General features: G+C 43.9%; 4 protein-coding genes and 1 long non-coding RNA gene across 14 annotated transcripts; all 5 read right to left on the bottom strand.

The window, feature by feature from the left end:
- LOC136199300 (uncharacterized) lies at window positions 1-3,113 on the bottom strand. Of its 5 annotated transcripts, none has more exons than XM_065989477.1 (8): window positions 2,749-3,113; window positions 2,575-2,685; window positions 2,375-2,520; window positions 1,348-2,310; window positions 1,125-1,288; window positions 914-1,068; window positions 524-862; window positions 1-478 (listed from the first exon to the last, which is right to left on the bottom strand). In XM_065989477.1, exons 4-7 carry the CDS (start codon window positions 1,351-1,353, stop codon window positions 792-794), a joined length of 396 nt encoding a protein of 131 aa, XP_065845549.1. In that variant the 5' UTR covers window positions 1,354-2,310; window positions 2,375-2,520; window positions 2,575-2,685; window positions 2,749-3,113; the 3' UTR covers window positions 1-478; window positions 524-791. The 5 variants fall into 5 exon arrangements, 2 of the variants coding, with proteins under 2 accessions (XP_065845549.1, XP_065845550.1); XM_065989478.1 differs by lacking the exon at window positions 1-478 and having other exon boundaries at window positions 579-597; window positions 649-862; XR_010673012.1 differs by having other exon boundaries at window positions 524-592; window positions 649-1,068; window positions 1,125-2,310.
- A 207-nt stretch (window positions 3,114-3,320) lies between these two features.
- On the bottom strand, window positions 3,321-8,771 carry LOC136199298 (uncharacterized). 4 transcript variants are annotated; one of them, XR_010673009.1, is made up of 7 exons: window positions 7,582-7,739; window positions 7,368-7,518; window positions 7,206-7,318; window positions 5,709-7,158; window positions 5,248-5,634; window positions 3,920-5,178; window positions 3,321-3,869 (listed from the first exon to the last, which is right to left on the bottom strand). XR_010673009.1 is itself a non-coding variant. In XM_065989475.1 (6 exons), the coding sequence occupies exons 4-6, from the start codon at window positions 6,307-6,309 to the stop codon at window positions 4,880-4,882; spliced, it is 1,287 nt and encodes a 428-aa protein (XP_065845547.1). In that variant the 5' UTR covers window positions 6,310-7,158; window positions 7,206-7,318; window positions 7,368-7,518; window positions 7,572-7,739; the 3' UTR covers window positions 3,901-4,879. The 4 variants fall into 4 exon arrangements, 1 of the variants encoding a protein (XP_065845547.1); XR_010673008.1 differs by having other exon boundaries at window positions 7,572-7,739; XR_010673010.1 differs by lacking the exons at window positions 3,321-3,869; window positions 3,920-5,178; window positions 5,248-5,634 and adding exons at window positions 7,802-7,956; window positions 8,008-8,623; window positions 8,685-8,771 and having other exon boundaries at window positions 7,113-7,158; window positions 7,572-7,751.
- Window positions 8,772-8,830: 59 nt separating this feature from the next.
- On the bottom strand, window positions 8,831-11,030 carry LOC136199242 (radial spoke head 10 homolog B-like). The gene is made up of 12 exons (XM_065989416.1): window positions 11,021-11,030; window positions 10,590-10,754; window positions 10,474-10,541; window positions 10,379-10,426; window positions 10,236-10,329; window positions 10,107-10,183; window positions 9,930-10,058; window positions 9,830-9,876; window positions 9,694-9,784; window positions 9,506-9,643; window positions 9,313-9,450; window positions 8,831-9,261 (listed from the first exon to the last, which is right to left on the bottom strand). Exons 1-12 carry the CDS (start codon window positions 11,028-11,030, stop codon window positions 8,854-8,856), a joined length of 1,413 nt encoding a protein of 470 aa, XP_065845488.1. The 3' UTR covers window positions 8,831-8,853.
- A 524-nt stretch (window positions 11,031-11,554) lies between these two features.
- LOC136198873 (uncharacterized) lies at window positions 11,555-13,143 on the bottom strand. Of its 2 annotated transcripts, XR_010672909.1 has the most exons (5): window positions 13,067-13,143; window positions 12,925-13,016; window positions 12,462-12,867; window positions 12,300-12,405; window positions 11,555-11,887 (listed from the first exon to the last, which is right to left on the bottom strand). It is a non-coding gene; the product is annotated as an uncharacterized lncRNA (long non-coding RNA). The 2 variants fall into 2 exon arrangements; XR_010672908.1 differs by having other exon boundaries at window positions 11,555-12,405.
- A 696-nt stretch (window positions 13,144-13,839) lies between these two features.
- On the bottom strand, window positions 13,840-18,334 carry LOC136199100 (uncharacterized). 2 transcript variants are annotated; one of them, XM_065989221.1, is made up of 16 exons: window positions 18,064-18,334; window positions 17,907-17,998; window positions 17,258-17,347; window positions 17,109-17,207; window positions 16,964-17,062; window positions 16,650-16,745; window positions 16,501-16,599; window positions 16,364-16,451; window positions 16,251-16,315; window positions 15,767-15,868; window positions 15,636-15,707; window positions 15,483-15,587; window positions 15,349-15,432; window positions 15,168-15,291; window positions 14,952-15,116; window positions 13,840-14,888 (listed from the first exon to the last, which is right to left on the bottom strand). In XM_065989221.1, the coding sequence occupies exons 1-16, from the start codon at window positions 18,080-18,082 to the stop codon at window positions 14,104-14,106; spliced, it is 2,184 nt and encodes a 727-aa protein (XP_065845293.1). In that variant the 5' UTR covers window positions 18,083-18,334; the 3' UTR covers window positions 13,840-14,103. The 2 variants fall into 2 exon arrangements, with proteins under 2 accessions (XP_065845293.1, XP_065845294.1); XM_065989222.1 differs by lacking the exons at window positions 17,907-17,998; window positions 18,064-18,334 and adding an exon at window positions 17,432-17,580.
- Window positions 18,335-23,099: the final 4,765 nt, after the last annotated feature.

A 23,099-nucleotide genomic window follows, 5' to 3' on the forward strand; every position in this document is an offset into this window, starting at 1 on the left:
AGCCTCGTCCCCAGGCCCTTCACCAGCTAGCGCGCTTGATACGCCCTTACTGGTAGAAGGACTTGCTTGCAAAGCATTTTGTATGATGATTAATTCAATTTGCACTCATTACGAAACCGGAAGATCCTTTGTTCCGGCCGCGAATCACTGCTATTCCGCTAAAAGAGATTCTTAGCTTTATTATTCAATGTTGCTCCACGTGCTTGCTGCCTAATACTAGAGAATTGAACAAGTTGACCGTATTTGTGCCTCAAATCAGACGGAAACATAGAAAGAGGCAAGGCCACTCAGAGCAATTAGTAATGATAATTAATTGAGTTACCTCTCATTAGCTGGAGACGTGAAGCGTGATTGTCTGGTGCTGCGGAAGCGAACCGCTGAAAGCGATTCTTCTAATATCGCTCAACTCTAATGTCGCTCAACGTGCATCCTGCCTTATTAAATAAAAGGAAGAAAAAGAGGTGAATCGTACTTGTGCCTAAAATCAGACTCAAAGGCAAGTTCAATTAAACTCCTTCAGTACCTGAGACGAGAAAAAGCTCAATATAGGTTTGGCATTTGCTAGGCTCGAAGGTCCAGCCTGTTGTACGTCCTAGTCTTACAAAAACATTCAAAAATCATTGACACAAACGTTCAAATGGTCTCAACCCGTTAAAAGAAAGTCTTTTGCGGTTGAATTGCTGATTTTGAAACGCGATTCCATAAGGTCCAGTGAAAACAGGAGCCAGGTGGATTCGCCGTCACTTTGCGCATGGCTTTGGAATGGTTAGCCGAATGCGAGAGGTAGAACTTCAAGTACAACTCGCTGTCAATCTTTTCAATTTGGGAATGGACAAATTTGCTTGAAATGTTAACAAAATATCTTAAAGACAGAAACAAATTAGGTGATTTTCGACCCAATTCATGGTATAACTTTCCGGGCCAAACTCCTTCATGTATGTTATAAGACTGAAAGGCCCAGTCATAGAGACCGATTCCAAAAGATAAGTGCCGAACTGACTAGCGGAGAACGGAGAAACAGTTGGAGTCGTTATACACATGATGTATCTTTTCAAGACAGGCAAATACCTAAATACCAACGTATAAATGACAAACATGGGTGGGAACGAGCAAACTCTTTCTACTTCATTGTTGCAATGCCTGATCGATTAAGCCAAGTGTATAGAGGCAGCGACTCGTCGAGCGTCTTAGTCCAACTCTCAGAAGTACCGTTGTAGAACTCCCAAGCCGATTCGTTATTAATTTGAACATGATCGGGTATGCCTCGGGCTAAGTAAACTTGATCGCCCTAAACATAGGTTAGATGAGAAAACTAAAGAAGCGTTATAGATTCATTTTAGGTAGAACCCGCATCCACGACTCGTGAGCAGACGAAAGATTAGCACCGTGGCCAATCACGTACACCTAACGTCAGCATAACATTTATGGGAGCGAAGTCGATGGTGCCGGTGGCGCGAGTGTCGTCGCTGAAGAAATAGCTTCTTACGTTGCTGGGTTGATTTATTTGTCGTATGTCTCTTTTCTTTTTTGAACGTTACGTGCTAGTGTCAAAGATTTATCTAAGTGTCAATCTCTACCAAATCAAGCTAGAGGCGCAACGAAGCCAATGTGAAACGTGCGGTATCCAAACGTCCGTGAAATTTGAGTTCTTGAAATCTTCTATCTACACGATCGAAACTTGGTTATATTGGCTGCGTAAATTAAGCTTCTTGATTTGATGCAGTTTGTGGAGAGTTATTGAGATTTCGTTCACAAAAGTAGCAAAATGGCTTCGGACAAAGACCTTGGCGGAATTTAAAATGTGGATTTGATCGTGCAATAGTGAAAAGGTAAAACGTCAATGCATTTTCAAAGCAGCAGGCATCAGAGAAGAAAACTCGGATTTTCGCTATTTGGTTATGTTTTGCCCGCGATTAGGTATGAAAATGGCTGATGGCGATCGACAGCGCCATTGCCGACGGAAATTCGTACAGTACATTTTTCGGCCCCTCGCTCAGTATCCAAAATCGCCTAATTAATTAATAAAGCGATCTTCGATACCAGGCTTTCTTCGGATTGAGTGCAAATCTGTATACGGAGAGGGAGGTGAAAGCTTCACTTGGAGTTCGGTGTCGGTGAATGAATTTTTTAGGGCTTCACCAAATTAATTTTCACACTTTTCGCTAGGTTTTGCGCAGGACTGACCTAGGATAATTTCCATGTGGCTTTCTTAGCAAAGAAAATCTCCACTTCGTCGTAATTTATCTCCGGTTTCACTTTGATTTGAGTGCTTCGTCACTGCTACTAGCACGGGCACAAGAAGAAGACGCTCTAGAAACACAATAATAAGACAATAAAATTACCAAATAAATTATTATTGATGACGTGCGTTTACTTTCTCTTCTGCTCTTTTCCTGAATGCTCACGTACCTTAGACAAGCAAAGTTGCTTCCTAGAAACCGTTGGCTTTCTTCCCTTCTTCCCGCCGCCGCGCACTCATTCGATTGACGTTCTAGTCCCTCACGAAAACAACAGGATATACTATACTATCATAGATTAAATCTATGGCTCCATACAGGACAGCTAGAGACACACATATATATAGGAGAAATTCTTCGTTTCTTTTAGTTCGATGTTGTTTAGGAACGTGCACGACTGAACATACACTGTAGACGTCACCGCTGTCACCATATCAACGCTATGTTCCTATGAAAAAGAATAAAAAATGTGAAATCAAGTGTAGTCTCTACCTTCGCGCTCTCAACTTACACTATAAGCTCGTATAGCACTTTACTGCACTAAAATACGTCCGAGACGGAGCTAATCGCCGCTAAGTCGATGGTGCCGGACGCGCGAGTGTCGGCGCTGAAGAAATAGTGAAGCGTTTGGCGGTTTTCCTCTTTCACTGAACTGTCGGGTTTGAATGCATCCTATGCGGCGGTAGAACAGCAATCGAAAAGCCGGTGAACTCGACTTCTTTCTCATTTTCAGAATTTATCCGGGATGTTGAAAGCTCCACTATTCGCGTCCGAATCCGCTCCGATCGCGGCAATCGTCGATGTTCTTGGCGATCGAATGCGTTCTTACTCGGTTTCTCTCGCCGTTTGAACAGCGAATATGGTGTAAGCCCTTTTCGATGGAGCAAATGACGCTGGTTTCTTCCTGCCCTCCCGGATATTATAGATTGTAACGTTTCCTCGCCCAAAGTCGATAAGCGTTCCGTGACAGCCTAAAACTTTTTTTACTCACTGCTTTGACGACGACGTACTTTACAAGCTCAGTGCCGCTGATCGAAGAGTATGCATGCCGGGTAGACCTGAAGTGAGCCAGACAATATATTTGATTTTTCCATAGGGCGAACGTACATATTGTGGCATTAACAACTCCATATATAATCTTGAACAGCACGACATGTAGAGTTTGCCTATTTACCTACGTCTTCTGAAGGTATAGAAGATGCCCCCAACCAGCATCAAAGAACTTTATTTCAATATGAAGCCCAACGCAATTAACCTTCGCTCGCTTCAAAGCTGTTATCCCGCTTCAAACATCATGTTCATGTTTTTCCCAAGAACTTCCCATATTCCTGAAACAGAACTAGGGTTTCCTTGAGAACGTTAGCTTCACTGGCTGTGCCTGTGAATTTCAAAATCCTTTTGCTTTTGAGACAACCAAACAGCTACGTGGGTCTTGTTTGTGTCAACTGATTAATTTATCAATATCGTAACTATGTCACGTGATCTATTGCTTTCTTTTCCGCTATTCCATTTTCCGTCGTAGGCGTCTCCGTTGCTGCAATTACACTTTCCTTGCAAGTTGGGACGATCCTCCACCCATCGTCCGAGATATTCTTCACCCTTTGTTCCCGTATATACACCATGACCATTACGCTGATACAGAAATAAATATTTTAGCTATTCAATACTAATGTGTCTCTTACTTAATTATTTTTCCACAGTCGGTTGTACGTGGAACCGTAGGCATACGTAATTTGGCCACGCCCCTCGAGGAAATTATTTCCAAACTCCCCTCTAATAATTAAATAAGTGAATCCCTAGATTGCTATAGAAAATTAATTGTAAACATTTCCTGACGGAAAATGCATTTGCCGTCTCCATTTCTCTACACAAAGTCCAATCCCATCTCCTCTTCATTAAAAAGGGCGGAAGATCATCATCTTCATCATCATCACGACCCCCACCAATAGATAAAGAGGAGACTGGTAGCAATGAAGCGTTTGAAGAAGACGATCACCATCATCATCAAAATATAGCCAACTTAATTAATGATCAAATGAATGACTAACAAACCCTTATGTCTTAGTACAGTATTAGTCTGTGTGAGTCCCCCTACTCAAATTGCGAATTGTTTCCCTGCTACTACGTTTCGTTCGTCACCTGTCTAATATTTATTCGCCGCGAAAAAAATCGTTTTGACTGCATGCGAGCTAAGTAACTGGGTGGAGCGAACGGCTTACATTTCTGGGTCCCGATGACGTACTTGTTCAACATTGCAGCGATGTTTTTCGTCGCATTGACGTGAAGAATGGGAATATGTGGGTTCAACAGGACCTGTTTGCAGTCGAATAGATGGCGCATTTGCATTGAATTTGCTTCGGTGTCTCCACGGGCTCGGAGGGCGGCCCCACACGCACTTGTGTAGGCTAAACACATTTTCAATTGCAAAATCTACTCATAATAAAAAACCGAGATGGAAAGAGTTCTGGGATAAAAGAAAGAAGAAAACGTAGAGACATAATGGGAAGGAGCCAACTATTAGGAAAAAGGGGACGGGAGAAAATTAAAATATTGCTAACGCTAAACACGAAGGAAGCGCACAAATAAAACATAATAAAGACGTTAATGCAATATCAGGAAACAGGATTACTAGACTAAAACCGCTACTGAAAAGCAATTTGTTGCCGGTAAGCGGCTTCGACGTTATGGCGATGAATACTACACTGCTCACAAACTTTAATGAGGACATCTACTGTTGCCTCGGAGCCCTTGTCTTGCACCCAATCCTCTATGACCGCAATAGACCGAAGTAAGTGACTGCGGTACTTCTCTCTGTACTGCACCACGCCGGAAGCACCGACTTCTGCTCTTAAAAAGGGAACAAGGAGTTCCCAATTTGCTTTTGCTGCTAGCGTCGCGACGGCACGAATTAAGGCGGGGTCTATCACCTTAGGAAGCGAACCTACAAAAAGACAAACTTGAAGGAAACGAAAATTTGTGCTTTTTATATATATCGACAAGTCCGTCTTACCTTCACAAATAGCCGGTAGTTGCTCGAACCAAACGTTTATTTGAAGAAAATCTTCACCATTCGCAGCCAGTGGTTCATCAAACGGATTCGAGAGTTGGGCAACGCTCGGAGAATACTCCTCCTCGTCGCTATAAATCACAGCAAGATTACTGAGATCAATACCCAACTCCTTCTCGATCTGGATGGCTTCTTTTATTTGACAACATATGCTGTATTTGAAACCTCGCATGCCCTGTTGACAAATGGACTTCATTCGTCGCCGAAACTCGTTTTTGATCGAGGCTAAGAACTTCCGGCTAATCTTTTTTGGGTCTTCTTCTTTATTGATGAAACGAATTGTTAGAGCTACCCATTTGCCTCGGCTCTGATACAACAATTCCACTTCAACTGCAAACAGAAAAATACGAAACATAGCATTTTAGTGTCTTTGAGGAGAAACATGTATTGCTGTGCACGCGTACCTCGTACTGACGATTCTTCATCGTTCACCAAAAAGATGCATTGGTGACGAGAAACTCGAGGCTTTTTCGAATACAAATTTAGAAAACGGGTCACAAGACGGAAGTAGAGACATTCAGGAACAAACTTCAGTTTTGTAGGAATGACGATAAGAGGAGCCGGAAAAAGAGATGAGTAAGTGTGCTCTTCCCAGCGAGTTCGCGACGAAAGAAACGACTCCCTTAGCATCGACGGAACATAAAATTCATTTGCAGACAATTCAGCAAGAGGTGCGATGACGTCAAGAAGTTGCAAAAGCCGAACGATTAGTTTATTTTCATTTTCAATGCTCTCAGGGTTGTCGTCCTCTGAAGAATCGGAACCACCGCTAACTGACTTGGCCCCTTGTCTCATTTGCTTGAGACGGTACTTCATTAGTTCGCTAGACATTATTCCTGTTTTTTTAAGGTAATTCCACTCCGGTTCCAGATTCGGACCCGGCTTAGAAGCCGTGACAAACGCTGATAGAGCTTTGATTACCCACGTAGGACTCGTAAAAACAATGTCTTTCAAGCCGTCTACTTCTGGGTAGTAGAGAATTGCTCCAACATTGGCAAGATACATTATATATATAACGCCGCCAGAATTTCGTCGCGACTTGATATAGCACAGATTTTCGGCTGCTGAGCGATCTCTGCTATTTCGTCCACTCTGGCCACAATCGTTTTCATGCTTTTGCGCCAACGGAAAAGGAGAAGTTCAAGGTACACCCAAAATAGGGGCTGTTTTTGCATTCGCCTGCAATACGTCGAAGCCATGCGATCTACTCTTCGTCGAATTTCCTCAACAGTTCGGCACGGAGAACCCGAACCAGATGCGGAATTGTCTATTAGAAATATTCGCTGAATGAAATGACTCATCTCGCGAAAGTCTTCATCGTCTTTCCTTTCTTCGGCGCCTCTTTTGGGCAAAACGATGTGCCTAACAAATTCGCTGTCTCGTAGAAGTTCCTCAAAACGTTGTCCTTGCTGGCTTAACCATTTGGCTGAATCAGGAAACCTTTGCTTTTCGTTCTCCACGACGTCTCGTAAGATTGAGACCGTGCTCGTGACACATTTCAATGTGTACGTCATCGTCGGATAAGCCGGAAGGAAGAGACAATTGAATCAGATCGCTCACGAATTCGTCGTCAAGGAGACCCTGCGATTGTTTGGCGTCGAATGTGAAGAGGGTCAAGCTCATTGACGTCTTTGGAGTCGGCGAAAGAGCGGTGCGGGAGTGAATTCGAAGGATTGATCCCGTATTTGGGATGGAGATTTCCGCTCCTTTGTCCAATGAGACTGGAGTGGCGAATCTCTTCCATCGAGTGAAGATGAGAACGCTTTGAGGCGTTACGACGGAAATTACGTCTTCTACTCGTTGGGGGGACGGATGCAACAATTCGCGTTCTTTTTGAGACAACCCTTCGCAATTCTACACAAATGAAAATAATTATGTGACGATTAAATATTGATTTCTACCATTGTCGTAGAGTTGGAACGAAACGGCGCATTCTTGTCGTATTTTGAAGTTTCTTCTTTGATTGGTTCGTTCAAATCGTGTCGAAGAAGTTTCTCACTAACATTCTTCAAATCTATGCAACAATAAAATTAAGTAAAACGGCTATATTGAAAATTATTTACCGTATTTCAAAATATCTAATAACGCCTCTGGTTTCGGCTCAGTTACTTTATAGGGTGATCCTCCATATCGCAGAATAAAGAGAAGACCTCTTCTAACAATAGAGCAGACTGATTGTTGCCCTGTTGGAATGGGCTCATCTGATATTGACACCTGTCAAATGAAATTTGTCATCTTAGAATATCATATGAAAATATTTCAATTACGTTTTTGCACCTTTGAAAGTCAATTAAAATCATTTGGGCCAGAGACAGAGGAAACCAGTCTTTCCCAAATCCCCACAAGAGAAAAGCAACTGGTACCCCTAATGTGGGAATATCAACAACAACCGTCGAATGTTGGAATCGAGGAATGAGATGATAATCCAATTTCATTTCAATCCACTCCTACGCAAATAAATCACATTAATTAATTAATTACAAAGCTATCTCATTACCAGTGAACTGAACATGAACAGAAAAGCATCAGGAAATACTCCCCCAGGACCGAAACCGCCAAAGAGAATTGCTCGATTAATATCAATTGTAGTGAAGGAATGTCCGGATAGAGGATGTGGTTTTTTTCCTGTGCATTGAGCTGGAATCCAATTCCCTTCAAACAAATGTCTACATTCAATTGAAAATAATTTTACACGTCACTCACTCTTTTGAATGCAAAACAACCAAACTTCATTGTTAAACCCCTGTCAGGATATTTTGAATGAGGAATGAATTGAGATCCGTCTGGTATTGGTGAAACAATCTTTGTTCCGTATCCGCCCATTATGACGAGATGTTCGTCTCCTTTCTTCCCTAACACGCACATTCCATGGCTCTCTCTCCCGCTGGGCGTTGATTGGTCATTGGAATGGATTCGTTCCCATTCCAACGTCAATCCATTCAATTTGTGAACATCGTTAAAAAAGACAACATGGCCAGGAGACGAGGAGTATTGACCACCAAATTGATAAATGTCCCGATTTTGGACGACACCGATTCGGGCGCCGAGACATGGATGGGGAAGGTCGGATGGGCTATTGGATGTTGCTCGTCGTTGATTCCATTCACTCGTCGAAAGATTCAAACACTCGATCAAATCGGGAGAACACAAGTAATTCTTTCCCGTCGATTCTCTCACCGCTACTCCTCCCCACACAAGCATTTCATCATTGATCACGGCGGCGACGTGTCCAAATCGCGACGACGGAAACACGGATGACATTTTCGAAGAGGAGAAACGGTTTGAGAGAACGGAATCGAGTGCTTCGATCAAAACGAGTCTAAAACCAAGGAAAATGACGATTGATAGACGCACAAATCGTTTGTTGTCATCGCAATGACCTTTGAAGAACGACTCAATCGCTCCAGCGACGACGAAAACGGCTCAAAAACGAGAAATTACGACATGAGTACGACGCCGTTGAAATCACGTGGCAACATCATCACGTGACTAAAAAACGTGAGCCTAATCATTATCATGCATTGAAAAATGTAAAAAAGTGTTTTATTTTTAAAATTCATTAGGAGTAATTGTTGGCAGTTCAGCTGCGGTCGTTTCGCTGCCACTTACTAGAATTCCTCGTTGCCACATTTGATGTTCCGTCGCCCCGGAAACCAATTTTCGAAAACCACGCCCATGTTTCTTATCATCCTGCCATTCCCCGTCATATTTCTCGCGTAACATTATCTCGGCTCCCTTACCGTGTCTCCGCCCATTTTCCCATTCTCCATCATACATCGTAGCCCCGTTCAATTTACTCATAAAGAGCCCCTTCCCGTGCATTTTATCTCCCTTCCACTGGCCCTTATACGTCGTACCGCCGCCCCAATCCATTTCCCCCTCTCCCTCACGAACATTCTCACACCTGCCCTTGTATTGAAAGCCACTCGAATACGTCATCACTCCCTCACCATGCCTCTAAATAAATATACGAAATAATACCTATTTAATTATTATTGATTCATATACCATTCCATTGAGAGTTTCTCCTTCACAGTGCGATTTATCAGCGTACGTAAACGTCCCCTTTCCAGTGATGCAATCGCTTTTAAACTGCCCTTCGTATACGTCCCCATTCGCAAAGGTAAAAACACCAATGCCATGACGCTGATTAATTAATCAATATCAATATCGTAACTATTGCACGTGATCTATTCCTTACTTTTCCGCTATTCCATTGTCCGTCGTAGACGTCTCCGTTGCTGTATTTACACTTTCCCTGCAAGTGGGGACGATCCTCAAACCATCGTCCGTCATACTCTTCACCGTTGGTTCCCGTATATACCCCGTGACCATTACGCTGATACAGAATTAAATATTTTAGCTATTCAATTCCACTAAGTCTCTTACTTGATTCTTCTTCCACAGTCCGTTGTATGTGGAACCGTCGGCATACGTCATTTTGCCACGCCCCTCAAGGAAATTATTTCGAAACTCCCCTCTAATAATTAAATAAGTGAATCCCTAGATTGCTATAGGAAATTACTTGTAAACATTTCCAGAAGGGAAATGCATTTCTCCGTCTCCGTTTCTCTACACAAATAGAGAGATACATACTAGCTAATTGATTCTATGTGTCATTGTACCTGAGATTCTTTCCAATTTCCTTCATATTTAGATTTTGTAGAGGACGACTGCCACACCCCTTTCCCTTCAATTTCTCCGTTAACAAAAGTCCCTTCAAAACGATCCCCACTAGCTAACTCAATAACAGCCTAAACCCAATTATTTAATCAATTAAAACTAGAACTTTCATTGTCTACTTTTCCGTGTTTAATCCCATCCTTCCACTGCCCCTTATAAACGTCATCATTGCAGTATCTCGTCTCCCCATACCCATCTGAAAAAACCACTTAAATTTACCTTAAAAATATTCTATTGATCTTATTAACTGGGCATGTCTTCTTCCCCGTGTCCCTTATATCGTTCTCCCGTATTATAAGTCAACTCTCCTTCCCCACATCGTTCATGTTCAACCCAATCCCCCTAAGTAGCACTTTATATATCACGATATTACGTCACTTTTATTTTTTACAGAGTAGCTCGTTTTATTGGGCCACGTGAGATGACCACGTCCATGACGCTAAAACCAATTAAATTAATAAATAATAATAGTCTAAACACTATTACCTTGGCATCATTCCATTGCCCTACGTAATGCCTACCGTTTTTATAATGAAAAGCAGCAGCGCGAATTTCTAATAAAAAATAAATAATATTTTCTATATACGTGCACGTGGACTAACGAATTTCAATTTTCTCGCCGGAATTCGACTTCCCAGCGCACTGCCTAAGATATCCTTGAACGGAATCATTCAATTTCTGAAGCCAAAATTTCTTCTCGTTCCTCGAACGACAATAGATCGTGTAGGGACGATCAGGAGTAAAAATCTCAATGGCATCCTCTCGCGCTAAGAAAAAAAATACCAAACGTAGATAATCAATAGCTAGCCAATGATGAAAAGAATGACTAACAAACCCTTATGTCTTACTACTAGTCTGTGTGAGTCCCTCTACTCAAATTACGATTTTTCTATTCAACTACGTTTTGTTCGTCATCTGTCTAATAGTTATTCGCCGCGAAAAAAAATCGTTTTGACTGCATGGAACTGCGTTGGTGCCTTTTCTTTTTAGGTTTTGTTTACAGGTTACTGTAACTTTTTTTTTTTTGGTTCACTTCTTTTCATTTTCTCAGGTTTTTTATTTTGTTTATAGGTTTTTGATTTCATTAGCAGCTTTCTAATTTGTATTTACACGTTTTGTTTAATGTTATATTTATTATTAAACTATTTACTTTTTAGGTTATGATTGATTCTAATAAGAATTCAATTTAGCTGGAACATATGTTTGGAAAGATAAGCGTTTTTATTACCGTAATATTTACTGACACGTTATTGGCAGGTGGTATGTACGGGTAACGGAAGAAATACCTCGGAAATAAGAAGAGTGAACCTTTTTAATTAAGCATGTTAATTGTATTGAGTACGTAGAGCATGCTTTTTTCATCCTGATCTCCATTGTATGGAGACAGAGTCTGCAGGAGCGCGCGTTCCTTGTAAAGCGCGCGAATGGACGTCGCTCCACTCGCGTGCCCAAAGACGGCATAAGTGCGCGCACGTGCCTTTACTAACGATGCGCTCGTCCTTCGCGGTCGCTTCACTCGCGCAGAGTAAATCCGTTGCGTGTGCGCGCTCTTTCCCAGGCTCTCACGTAAAAGTAGGTAAATTTATGTCGAAATTTTTACTTATAATGTCCCGGATATAATAAAAATTAAATTTAAAATACGCTTTCACGTCCGTCGTCTTTCTGCCGCCGCTTGACCTCCTCGCCAAGCGATGGGACTGAGACTGCAGTCCCCACAGTGGACTTTACCCAAGTCCACAGGGGGTCAGCGGATTAACCTCCGGCCGCCAGGGAGGGTGGCGCATATTAACCTCCAGCCCACAAGGTGGGAGACTTTAACCCAAGTCCCCAGGGTTATGCCTTCGTCTACGTCTTCTTCTTTCTTCATCTGTGTCGTCCACGTTTCAGGTAGAGGAGCAAACTGAAATCAAAGTAGAATCATATTCTAATCGTAATCTACGACCTTGTGCTGTAGAAGCATTGCGGAGGGGGAAACGGATCTATATGCCAATATCAACCACTACAATAAAATGCCCCAATATTAGTCAAAATTGAAGACTTTAGGTCAATTTGGCACCGGAGAGTCAAACATCCAACAAATCCCAACTGTTTCATAAGGAACTATGAAGAACTGGAGAGATGACCGAATCGACCAAAAACCGTGTGCTATAGTTCAGGGATTCTAAAAAATCTTCACCTCACGGATATCTATCTAAACGCGCTAGATCGATTCCGATACGCTAGAATAACGATCTCGCGCCGTCAAACGGATCGTGGAAGTCAAAATTCGCGAGGAAAAAACGCTAATTGATTCGGGGGCCCCCAAAGCGTACCTGTTCCTGTTTCCTCCAACTTCAGCGTGATTTCTCGATCACAAAGCGCGCCGCAGTCGGAGATTACTGCAGAAAAGGGAGGCGAATGTGATCGGCAACGTCCAGACTAAAGGATTGCCTTTTCATCGCGAAAAACGGGAACCCGATCGCCCTTACGCTTACCGACGCCGTATCTGGCATTTTTCGTTCTCTTCGATCAACATGCCGTGCGGAAAATGCACCTTTTCTTCGTCTACGCCACGTTCTTCTTCTTTCTTCGATCACGTGTTCGATGTCCGGGCCGTTCGACAAGCGCGCGAAAAGGAGAAAAAAGAAGACATCATTCGACTAGTGTGTCTGTATCCTGGTATTATTTCTTGCGTAAGCCTAGGTGTTCTTCTGTCCGTCCTTAGAGACGTACATGACGGCAGAACGATTTAGCCATGTGGGTGGTAAAACATCTTTCTACCTGATATATGTCTATATGATGATTTAGAACTCACCGTCGAATAACGAAGGAATTGATTTGTTGGCTAACTGCGCGAGAATCCCGTTCACAAAGTACCTGAAACCCAATTGGTTGACCTCACTACCGTATAGGAACGAATTAAAGCAAACTATCGCTAAGATACGACACTTTTCTCACGCAATCGATCTGTCTTGTTTATTCCAGCTTCCTTTGACCAGCCGATCATCCAGCCAACGTTTTCGCCAAACTGCGTGAACCTCAGCAAAAGCCTAGAATCGAGCTTTAAAGACATTGGACTCATAACTATCAAAGAATTCACCAATATTATTGTTTGAACCAGAATACTTAAAGGGAACACGATGTCTCCTTTTATGTCTTCGTTTTGGCGTCCCCAATCCTTTTTAGTACTTGACTCACCAAAATATCAAGTCATATAAACATAAAATTGAAATTAGATATAAACATACCATTGAAATTAGATATAAACATACCTTTGAAATTAGTCATACACTTATTGATCTGTTCCTTGGCAATCTCCTTCAGCTGACGTCGAGCAAACGTCAGGAAAAATCCGTTGAACTGATGTACGCAGGAGAATATCTTATCGAATATCATTCTCTTCTTCTCGACTATGAGCCTGAAGGGGCTCCCTGGTCAAATCGACCTGTTCAAAACGCGGAGATGAACGCGTTAACTATTTGCAGCGAGAGGAAGGGTGAGGGACATGCGCATAGTCAGGTTTTCTTCTTCTCGATTTTCATCGCTATGAGCCTATAAAGAGGCCCCCGGTCAAATCGACTTGTGAAAACGAGGAGATGAACGCATTATCGATTCTCAGCGAGAGTAAGGGCGAGGGAGATGCGCATATAGTGAGGTTTTAGAAGAGAGGCGTGTAAGCGAAGGAAAAGTGTTCGCTCTTACTCGATCTACGTACCTGCAAAGCTTTCTCCATGTGGCAGAAACTTCACGCGCGATGCTCTCTATCTCGCTGGCCTTTGCAAATGGAGCGATGGAAAGCACGGTCTCCGACCAAACGCTGCGCACCCGGATAAACGTTCGTATCTACAGTACTCTACTTTGAAAAATCCACTGCTATTTTCCCCCGCAACGCTAGGTATTCGTTTTGAATCTATCTAAAAGAAAAGACATGCACTTTTGAAAGATATATGTTTTGTTCACCATCAAATCATTGTCAGATTACACACCACCTGACCAAAAACGTGACTAGTAAAGAATCTCCTTTACGCTAACACGCACATAACTACCTAGCCCTTAGTGATAATTGTCGTTAACATACGGCAATGTGTAAAGTGATTATATTATTTGAAATCGGGCCTAGTCCAAGGACAACATGACTCAGCTCCACGGCTCACCAACGAGCTCCACTTTTTCTCCGCCATACACCTTACCTTTAACCATTCTCTTCGCTGGACAACATTTGTACTCCTCGTCAGACGCCTGAATGCCTTCCAATCTGGCCAAACAGTCCGTAGCTAAAGGCCGATTAGAACAAATGGGATCGACCATTCTTAGGCCAAGACGCCTTATGCTAGGATGGTTAACACTTGTTCCCTGCGTCATTCTCTTTCTTGGTGCTGGTTTCTCTCCCGTCATCAATTCGATGAACGTCACGCCGAGGCTATAGACGTCGGCCATTTTCGTGTTGTGCTCACCAAGTTTGAGCCTTTCCGGAGCAATATAATCAGGACTCATTAGCCCGGCTGAAAGACTGGAGACTTCGGAAAAACGAGCTGCTCCCAAATCGCAGATTTTCGCTTGCATGAGAGATGTGACAACGACGTTCGTTGATCGAATGTCTCCGTGAAGAATGCCGAGTCCGTGAAGATAGCAGATTCCAGATGAACAGCCGACTGCTACGTCGACTTGTTCTCTCAGAGATAGACGTCCGCCCGCTACGGCAATGATATCAGAGAGAGAGGCTTCGAGAAGCTCTGATACTAATCTCAGTGGAATGCCATCTTGAGTGATGACGCCTAGCAAAGAGACGATGTTCGGATGATGAACTTGGCTGCAGATTGAGATTTCTTGCTCCAGACGACGAAGATATTCATCAACGCGAAGAAAGTCGAAGAATGTCTTGACGGCGACATTGCACCCGCGCCAACGACCCACACGAACGTCTCGAGTAAGGAATAAGTCAAATCATAGAATATCCTACTTATTAGATTATCCTACTTATTTACCTCCGTGCGATCCACCACCGAGTTTGACGTCACTTATGATAACGTCGGGGGAGGAAAATTGATGCACGCTTTCGTATTGGCTCAAATTTCTTTGCGCTTCTTGAGCAACTAGTCGTGCTTCATCGCGTTCCTGCTCCAGTTGAGCGGAACGTTCAGACATCCTTCCTAAGAAGAGATCATTGTCGTACAGTACTACAGTACACATCTATCTCTCACTAATATCCGTTTCTGCTCGAGCAATTCGCTCACGGAGGTACTGACTCGCCTTTTCAACTTCAGTCATTTTTTCTTTGTGCTCTGAAAGTATAGTGTCCTTCTCTTTTTGCAGGTCACGGACGAACTAATGCAATGCCAAAATAGAATCCCTTTATTATTAACATTATTACCACCAACCAACCTGTTGAGACGAATGAAGATTTCTCTCTGTAGCTCGAGAAAAAGCTTTCTCCTCTTCCACGAGACGTTGCAGCTCTTGTACAAGCTAAAGAAATACACAAAGTAATTAACTGTATACCTAGCACAGCTATTTACATGTTGGGACGAGCGGAGATCTTCGGTAAGACTTTCCTTCTCCGTACAAGCAGTGATACTCTTTTTTTCAGACTTATCAAGGCGACGTTGCAGCTCTTGTACTAGCTAAAGAAATATGCAAAATAATTCACTCTCTTTAGTACAGCTATATACCTCTGCAAGACTTTCCTTCTCCGAATTGGCAATATTTCTCTCTTTTTCCGCCCTATCATGGCGACTTTGCAACTAACCAACACGCTAACAAATTGAAAACATTGGTTCAGATTAAATATCTCTCTACTGACCTTTGAAGACACGATGAGAGTCTGCTCTCCCAAGACAAAAGCGCTTATAGTGGGTGAAGATCGAAAAGACTTTGAATCTGCTCTCAAAGTCGTTTCTTCTGCCTAGAAAACGACAATTCTTATTTGACTTTGAATAAGAAGCATTTTTGAAGTTATGTCATAACTGTGTGACAACTAGAATGGCATTTGTTTCGTTAGGTCACATTACTGACCTAATTATCTGCTAACAACTAATTTAATAAAATATCTCCGCATGCTGTTTCAAGACAATCAATTGGTTTGTGCATTTGCTCCGTTCTTGACGTGCACAGTGATATAAAGTCTTTCTTCTATATAGGGTATAACATTGTCTATAATATATCCCACACTTTGACACTTTCAAAGACATCGAATCAATTTAATCTATTCCTCATTATCGTTTGCATACGAGCGGAAGGTAATAATTTTAATGTTTAATTCTATGAGGACGCATGCCTAGATTTACTTCAGGTTTTGGAATTGCTTCCTCTCTTTTATCCGCAGTAATTTCTTTATCTGTAGAAGAAGTCGCCTACAAAAAATTCGTATCAATACGTCACAAAATCTCATCTATGATTTCCTCTCGCTCGCTGAAAATATTCACGAGTTTTTCTTTCAGCGAAACGCGATTTTTCGAATGAGCGATTTCAATGGCTCCTCTATTTCTCTACATCACTTAAAGATTAGAAGCTAAACTGTCTTTCGTAGTATCTCACTTTGTCCTGTGCATAAATATTGCATCCCTTTAGAATTAGAAAATTCATCACTCTTCCATTTCCATAGCCAATAGCTACCAAAAACGGCGTTCTTCCTTCCTATATTGCAATGAAGTTTGTGAGAAAAAAAATTGCTAATAAATCAATACGAAATTGACAGCTTCAATATCTGCCCCAACTGAAAGCAAATATTCTGAAATTTCAACGTAATCCCATCGACATGCCCAATGAAGGGAAGTGTTGCCCTAAAAATCATTGCATTGAAATATTGTCTGGTTCTTTTGGGCAAAAGCCACATCCACAGCCGTTTTATTTTGATTTCCTGCCCAGAATACTTCGCTTTGTTTGACACAGTCTAACATCCGGGAAGTAATCACTATAGCAAAAAATGCTATTCTACTCTATTCATCGAAACTGGCTCTCATATTTGTGGATATGGCCAATATTACGTTAAATTGAATACCCGATTAGATTTATGATTGACATCCAATCCCAATTCAATGAGTCGTTTGGCAATCCCCAAATGACCCCACACACTCGCATATGCCAAAGCTTCACCATACTACAAGCTTCTCATTAGTAATAACCCTAATGATAGTTACACTTACGCTGCCCTCTGCACGAATATTGCATCCATTTTCAATTAAAACTTCCATCAATTCTCTATTTCCATTCGCAGCGGATGAGAGAAAGGGCGTCATATCAAACTATTAATTAATCATTTGGTCATGATCAGTGATTGCCAATAAAGCAGTACCCATGCACTAGCTTCCATGTCTGCTCCAGCAGAAATCAAATATCTTGCCATTCCAGCGTCACGTACCAAATGAAGGCAGGTTTCTCCATTCTAAATAGGGCGTGAGAGAATCGAAGTTTTGACTTTCTGATTTGGAACTACTCTAGCCTCGGTCCCAGACCCTCCCTCGCGTACCGGATGCTCCGTTCCTACGAGAGAGGGTCTGGTACGGTTCCGCCCCTTCCACGCCCATTCATCCAAGCATTATGACGTGGGGGAACAATAGGGTTAGCGAAGAGCAATACACTCCTGTACTCGCCCGAGACGAGTTAGTAGGCTAAAATCGCATAATTCAGCCGTTCACGCCATCGTTTGCGAGCCGTATGCTGCTTCTCCTGAGATAGGAATACTTCGATGATAGCCGATTGATGGTCGTAAAACGATGGGAACGCCTCAGGAGAAACAGCATATGCAAACGATGGCGTGAACGGCTGGAGTATGCGATTTTAGCCTACCTCGTCTTGGGCGAGTACCGGAGTGTATTGCTCTTCGCTAACCCCCACGTCATTATGCGTGGGCGAATGGGCGTGAATGGGGCGGAACCGTACCAGACCTCTCTCGAAGGAACGGTGCATCCGGGAAGGGAGGGAGGGTCTGGGATTCATCGTACCTCTCTTTTCGCTGTCTGCCACTTTTTCGGATAAAGTCGAATACATGAAGAAACGGTTTCTGTATCTCCATTTTCGACAGCCGAAAGAAAGGCTAGGAGAAGCCACACATAATTGTTATTTTTAGACAAGACTACCAGGAAAAGGAGTTATAACAACCGTCAAAGCTATTGCCCATTGTGAGAGAATCACAGACGAGAGAAGGAAGGAGGACTTCGCGAATCGCGTTATATCGCGAGATGGGATCGGGTTAATATTTATGATCCATACGTCATCCAAAGCGTGCGCTACCGTACGGACTTAACGTCCGGAGCGAATCCGAGAGTCATGTGTACATCGAGATGATCCGTCCGTTTCTCAACGTCCAAACTTTTGGATTCCCATCGGCGAGGGTCGGCGCGGCCTCGACGCGGCGGAGGGGGCGTTTTCCTAGACGCGAATTCACGCAGGCGTGCGCGAATGCCTACGCAAATTGTACGTGTTTAGAAATGACGTCTACTGATCACATGACTATAAGTGACAAATCAGAGACTGCAGTCCAGTTTGGCGAAGCCGGCTGCTGATTGGCCGATGCCATAGCAACCTACGCCAAACCACGCCTTGTCCACGCCCCACCAACGAGCAGTCTCCAAGCCTGTAGCCTCGGAGTCCCAGACCTTCTCTCGCGTGCTTTAGGGTGGGCGTGCCGGGCGCGAGAGAAGGTCTGGGCACTCTTCTCATGTAGGCCTGTTCCTTTGATCTTAATTGACCAATCAGAGAACGAGCACCCGATGCGGGTGCCCTATCAGCGGCGAGTCCAAAAACGAATTACGGCTATCCGGGTTTCATACCGTCCCGTAGTCTAGCGATCGATGGAAATGTATCGGACTTTTAGTCGCTACCGCGATCGATCTTCGATCGATATCGATCGGGACACCGATCGATAGAGATTGATCGAACTACCGATCGATTGAAGATCGATTTCGATCGATCGGACTAACGATCGATCGAAGATCGAGGGACACCGATCGATGGAGATCGATCGGACTACCGATCGATCGAAGATCGATACGAATCCCCGTAGAAGTCGAGCTTCGGTGGTGAGAGGCGGGCGCAACGTAATCAAATTTGAGATCAAAGGGACAGGCCTACATGAGAAGCGTGCCCAGACCTTCTCTCGCGCCCGGCACGCCCACCCTAAAGCACGCGAGAGAAGGTCTGGGACTCCGAGGCTACCAAGCCTGTTTATCCAGGCTCACGCAGTAAGAGCCGCCCGGATAACAGGCTGGATACGAGCCTACTCGAAGTCATGATCAACATTCAAGCTTTTTTAGCCAAAGCACAGCTTCCATGTTTAGCCAATCACGTGACTGTTTCTTTACATGTTATCGTTGATCTACTTTCAAACGGAATGCGCCGATGACATCGCTTCTCAATTAAGAGTCGCATATGGGAAACAAATATTGAGTCTCAGAAAGAAACATACTCTTTTATCTTGCTTGTCCGATGTCAGAATCCATGGGTTTTTGAATCCATGGGGTTTTTTTGACGTACCAATATTAATGTGTGGGGAGAAAACGGGGCGCTGTGTCCAAATGGGGTCCCCGATTGAGTATTTACTGCCACGTCGCCGGATACGACCTAAAAATCAAATACTCTAAATAAAGCGCGATATCTTTAATTGCAAGAGCGTCCGCGTCTCTCGAGACGACAAAATGAAAAATGGGAGATTTAGCCGAAACGAAACGACTGACAATCGCCACAAAAAATTGCGACTAGGACTTTTCAAGCTTCGACACCGACGAAGCCATTGCACGCGACGCGAATCGAACACACACATGAGAAGAGGGGCCCACCTTCAGTCGCACCCGCTCGCGAATGCTCACCTGTATTTCAGTCATCTTGACGTACGTAAATCTCGGTTAGACGACCATCAGCGCCGTCTAATCTCGTCCAGACTTCGACTGTCCCCATCAAATTGTTAGAGCACGTTATTCTGCAATGACTCGATCGTGCATTGAAAAAAAACATTACAGACTGAACACCCATAATAGCGCCCAAATTTTAGGAGGACACGTGCCATTCCTATTATAGAGAGCCAGAGGGGCTGTCGACGTTCAGACGTGATTCGTAAGTTTAGAGTCGCACGCCATAATACCTCGAGGGAAGAAGCCTTTTAATGTCAGCGTCAATTCCCAGAAAGAGTTCACGTGTTAAAGTCTTGAATTCTCATTCCGACCGAGAAAGACTAATAAGTGATGGACTATGCTTCTCAATAAGTAATTCAAGACTTAGAGGTCGTTGAATTCAACGTCACTTTATAGGCCTCTCCGACAAAGAAAACGTATGCATGCTTTACTCGACGAGCCAACGCCCTATTCAGGCCACAATGATCGCCAACTCCAAAGCTCTTGCTTGCGTCGTGTCTGTCGTCGGCCTCTTTTTTGGTTGTATGCCTATGGTAGACGGAAATCCCACGTGCAACATCCCGTAAGACGCTGACAAATTAAAAAATCCCTGAAGAATGTTGTTAGATCAACGGAAAGTACGTCACCTGGCAGCACATCCGCGAGCTTTACAGCATATGCCGAGAAAGTGCTGACAGAAGTGGCCTGTCCCTACTGCCGTAGAGCTAACGTCATTCATACTCGCGTATGCGAGTGGATCTCGCAGCTCAGGTACAAGTAGTTGCTTGTCTATTGGTGCTAGGATAAAAGAAAAATATTGTGGTTGCAGGTCTTGAGCGCATCTGTAGCTCACGGTCTTGAACATTTTCTGATAGAGAGATCAGAAGAAACGGCGCGATTTGTGCGAATGTTCGACAGATTCTTTGACTGTTTGAATGTGAGATCGCTCAGGGCTGTCAAATCAGATCGGCGTGGCTACACTAGTTCTGACGACAGGCGGCGAGAGGTTAGCCATTACTTGTACTTGTAGCAGTCACACTTGCCTTGCTAGTTTTTAGAGAAGGAGTTTCTGGGGTATCTCCATGAATGGAAATTGCAAGTTGAATCAATGAATTTAACAAAAAAAGAGAAAGCCCAAAGGCAGCTTAGTAAAGAGACGCTGGAAGGATTGATTATGACAGGTAATTCAATCATCTACTGCATATTATAATAAGGAGCATCAATCTATGTACCATTGTAGTACGTTCGTTTGTCGGGCTGCTTAGCTACATTTTTACCGTCGAAGGATCTGAAAAATGCTTTTTTGCAAGTGGCCATCTCAACCAGGATCCAACAGAGAACTATTTTGGACAGCAGAGAGCGCGCGGAGGACGGCGGACAATCCGTCTGTCAAGCAGTTCATGGACAACACTATGTCGCTACGGCAGCAAGGATCAGCAGCTCTTCCGGTCAGAGGCAACTCAAGTCGAAAGCGATTATTGTACCCAGATGATATGATTGAAAACGACCCTATTCCCAAGCGAAGGAGAGGTTCACAGAGTAAATCGGATAAATGACTCGAGCAATATAAATATAGTCGGCATGCTGCATGCGTTGCCTACTTCTCGGTAACTAAGGACTTCCTCAATCTCCTACTCTTAGCAGTCCCCATACCCTTCATTCGCTTATACTGCTCTAACCATTTAGCGGCGATGGAATGACCGCGAATTCGGATGAATAGACAGACAATTTCTCTTAGCAGGTCTTCTTGATCGTTCTTGTCAGCGTCTTGCGTCAGGCTCTGCCAGAATGACTGAACATCAAGCGCTTCAATTACGTGGTCGCGGACGACGTCGATTTTTCCCTCAATCAGCTGTGGGAGGATGTGACGCAGATTCTGTTCAACCGCTACAAAAAATTCAAACGCTGCATCGGTGACCTCAAAAAGACTGCCCCTGTTGACGCGCCGAAGCCAAGCTTCAGAATCGATGTCGTCTCCTGACTCGCCATTCTCTTCCGGCTTGTCTTTTTTCAGCTTCTCCAGGAGGGTGCAGAAGACGTGCTTTCCTCACGACATAGACTTGCGGAGAATTTGGTAAGGAATATAGCCCGACATGTAGCGTAGAGCGTTAGCCTCATCGGCCGACAAACTCTCCGCAGGACCTAACGGTGAGGCCAGGGCACCCCCAACACCGTCGCTCCCAAAGCGTCTCGCAAATGCTTTGCGGTAAATACTGTCGTTCACCGATTGCTGAAGAAGGGAATCAGCCAGTCGGCCGCCGAGCATGTTGCTGATGCATTCCCAATACAGAGGCAATGCCGTCACTGATGCCTCCTGAAATGCCATTGACGCGTTCTCTCGCCGAATTGTCAGCGTGACTCCCTTCTCTCCACGTTTGACGCAATCGTCTATTGCGGCGACGATCGAAGTTACGGGAGAATCGAAAATGCGACTATCGAGACGGAAAAGGAGTTCCTTCGCGTGTTCTCTCGCCAAATCAAGGCGTGGCGAAGTCATCGAACACACGTCTTCGCCAATGAATGTCTGGAGACCGTCGATAAAGTGCTCCATTTACTGCGAGACACACCTTGTACCACTAATAGTCACGTGACTGGGCAAGTTTCCAATCCCTCTCTATTTTCTATCTATGATTTCAGGAACGAGTAGGCATATTATACAGGCTACATTATCGAGGATAAATACTATTAAACGTAACGGGCCCATAGCAATGAGCTTTATCAGTAACGTTCATAGAGAGAACGCAGTAAAGGAGCACGATGGGTTTGTCGTGCTGCGAGCGCAGCTCGCTGCACGCAACAGCACGCAAACCCAACAGCGAGCTGATAATGGGCCTCGTGATACGATCACCCAAAGGGGCAGAGATTAGGGTGAGGAGAGGTATAGCTCTGTGTCACGCTTACATAAGAGGCCAAATTGTACATGTAGGCCTTTGTGGAAAATAAAGCATGCCAACTCACGTGGTTAGGCAGTGCGATGCAAATTATGCAAAAAGGCTTCACAAAAATTAGAGTAATAAGAATGTGCTGGGGGTGTTCGGGGATCCCATGATGGCTCACGAAAGGCGATCATTATCTAGTCGATTGCTGTAATCGATTGTCGTAATCGATTTTTGGCAGCTACGGCGCTCCATACGGCGCTCCATACGGCGCTCCATACTAGGCTGTCACGGAACGCTTATCGACTTTGGGCGAGACGTTACAATCGATATCCGGGAGGGCAGGAAGAATCATCATTTATCCGGGATGTTAACGGTTCAACAGTTCGCGTCCGAATCCGCTCCCATCGCGGCAATCCTCGGTGTTCTCAGT

This window comes from Oscarella lobularis, chromosome 20 (assembly GCF_947507565.1).
Source record: "Oscarella lobularis chromosome 20, ooOscLobu1.1, whole genome shotgun sequence".
Lineage (NCBI taxonomy): Eukaryota > Metazoa > Porifera > Homoscleromorpha > Homosclerophorida > Oscarellidae > Oscarella > Oscarella lobularis.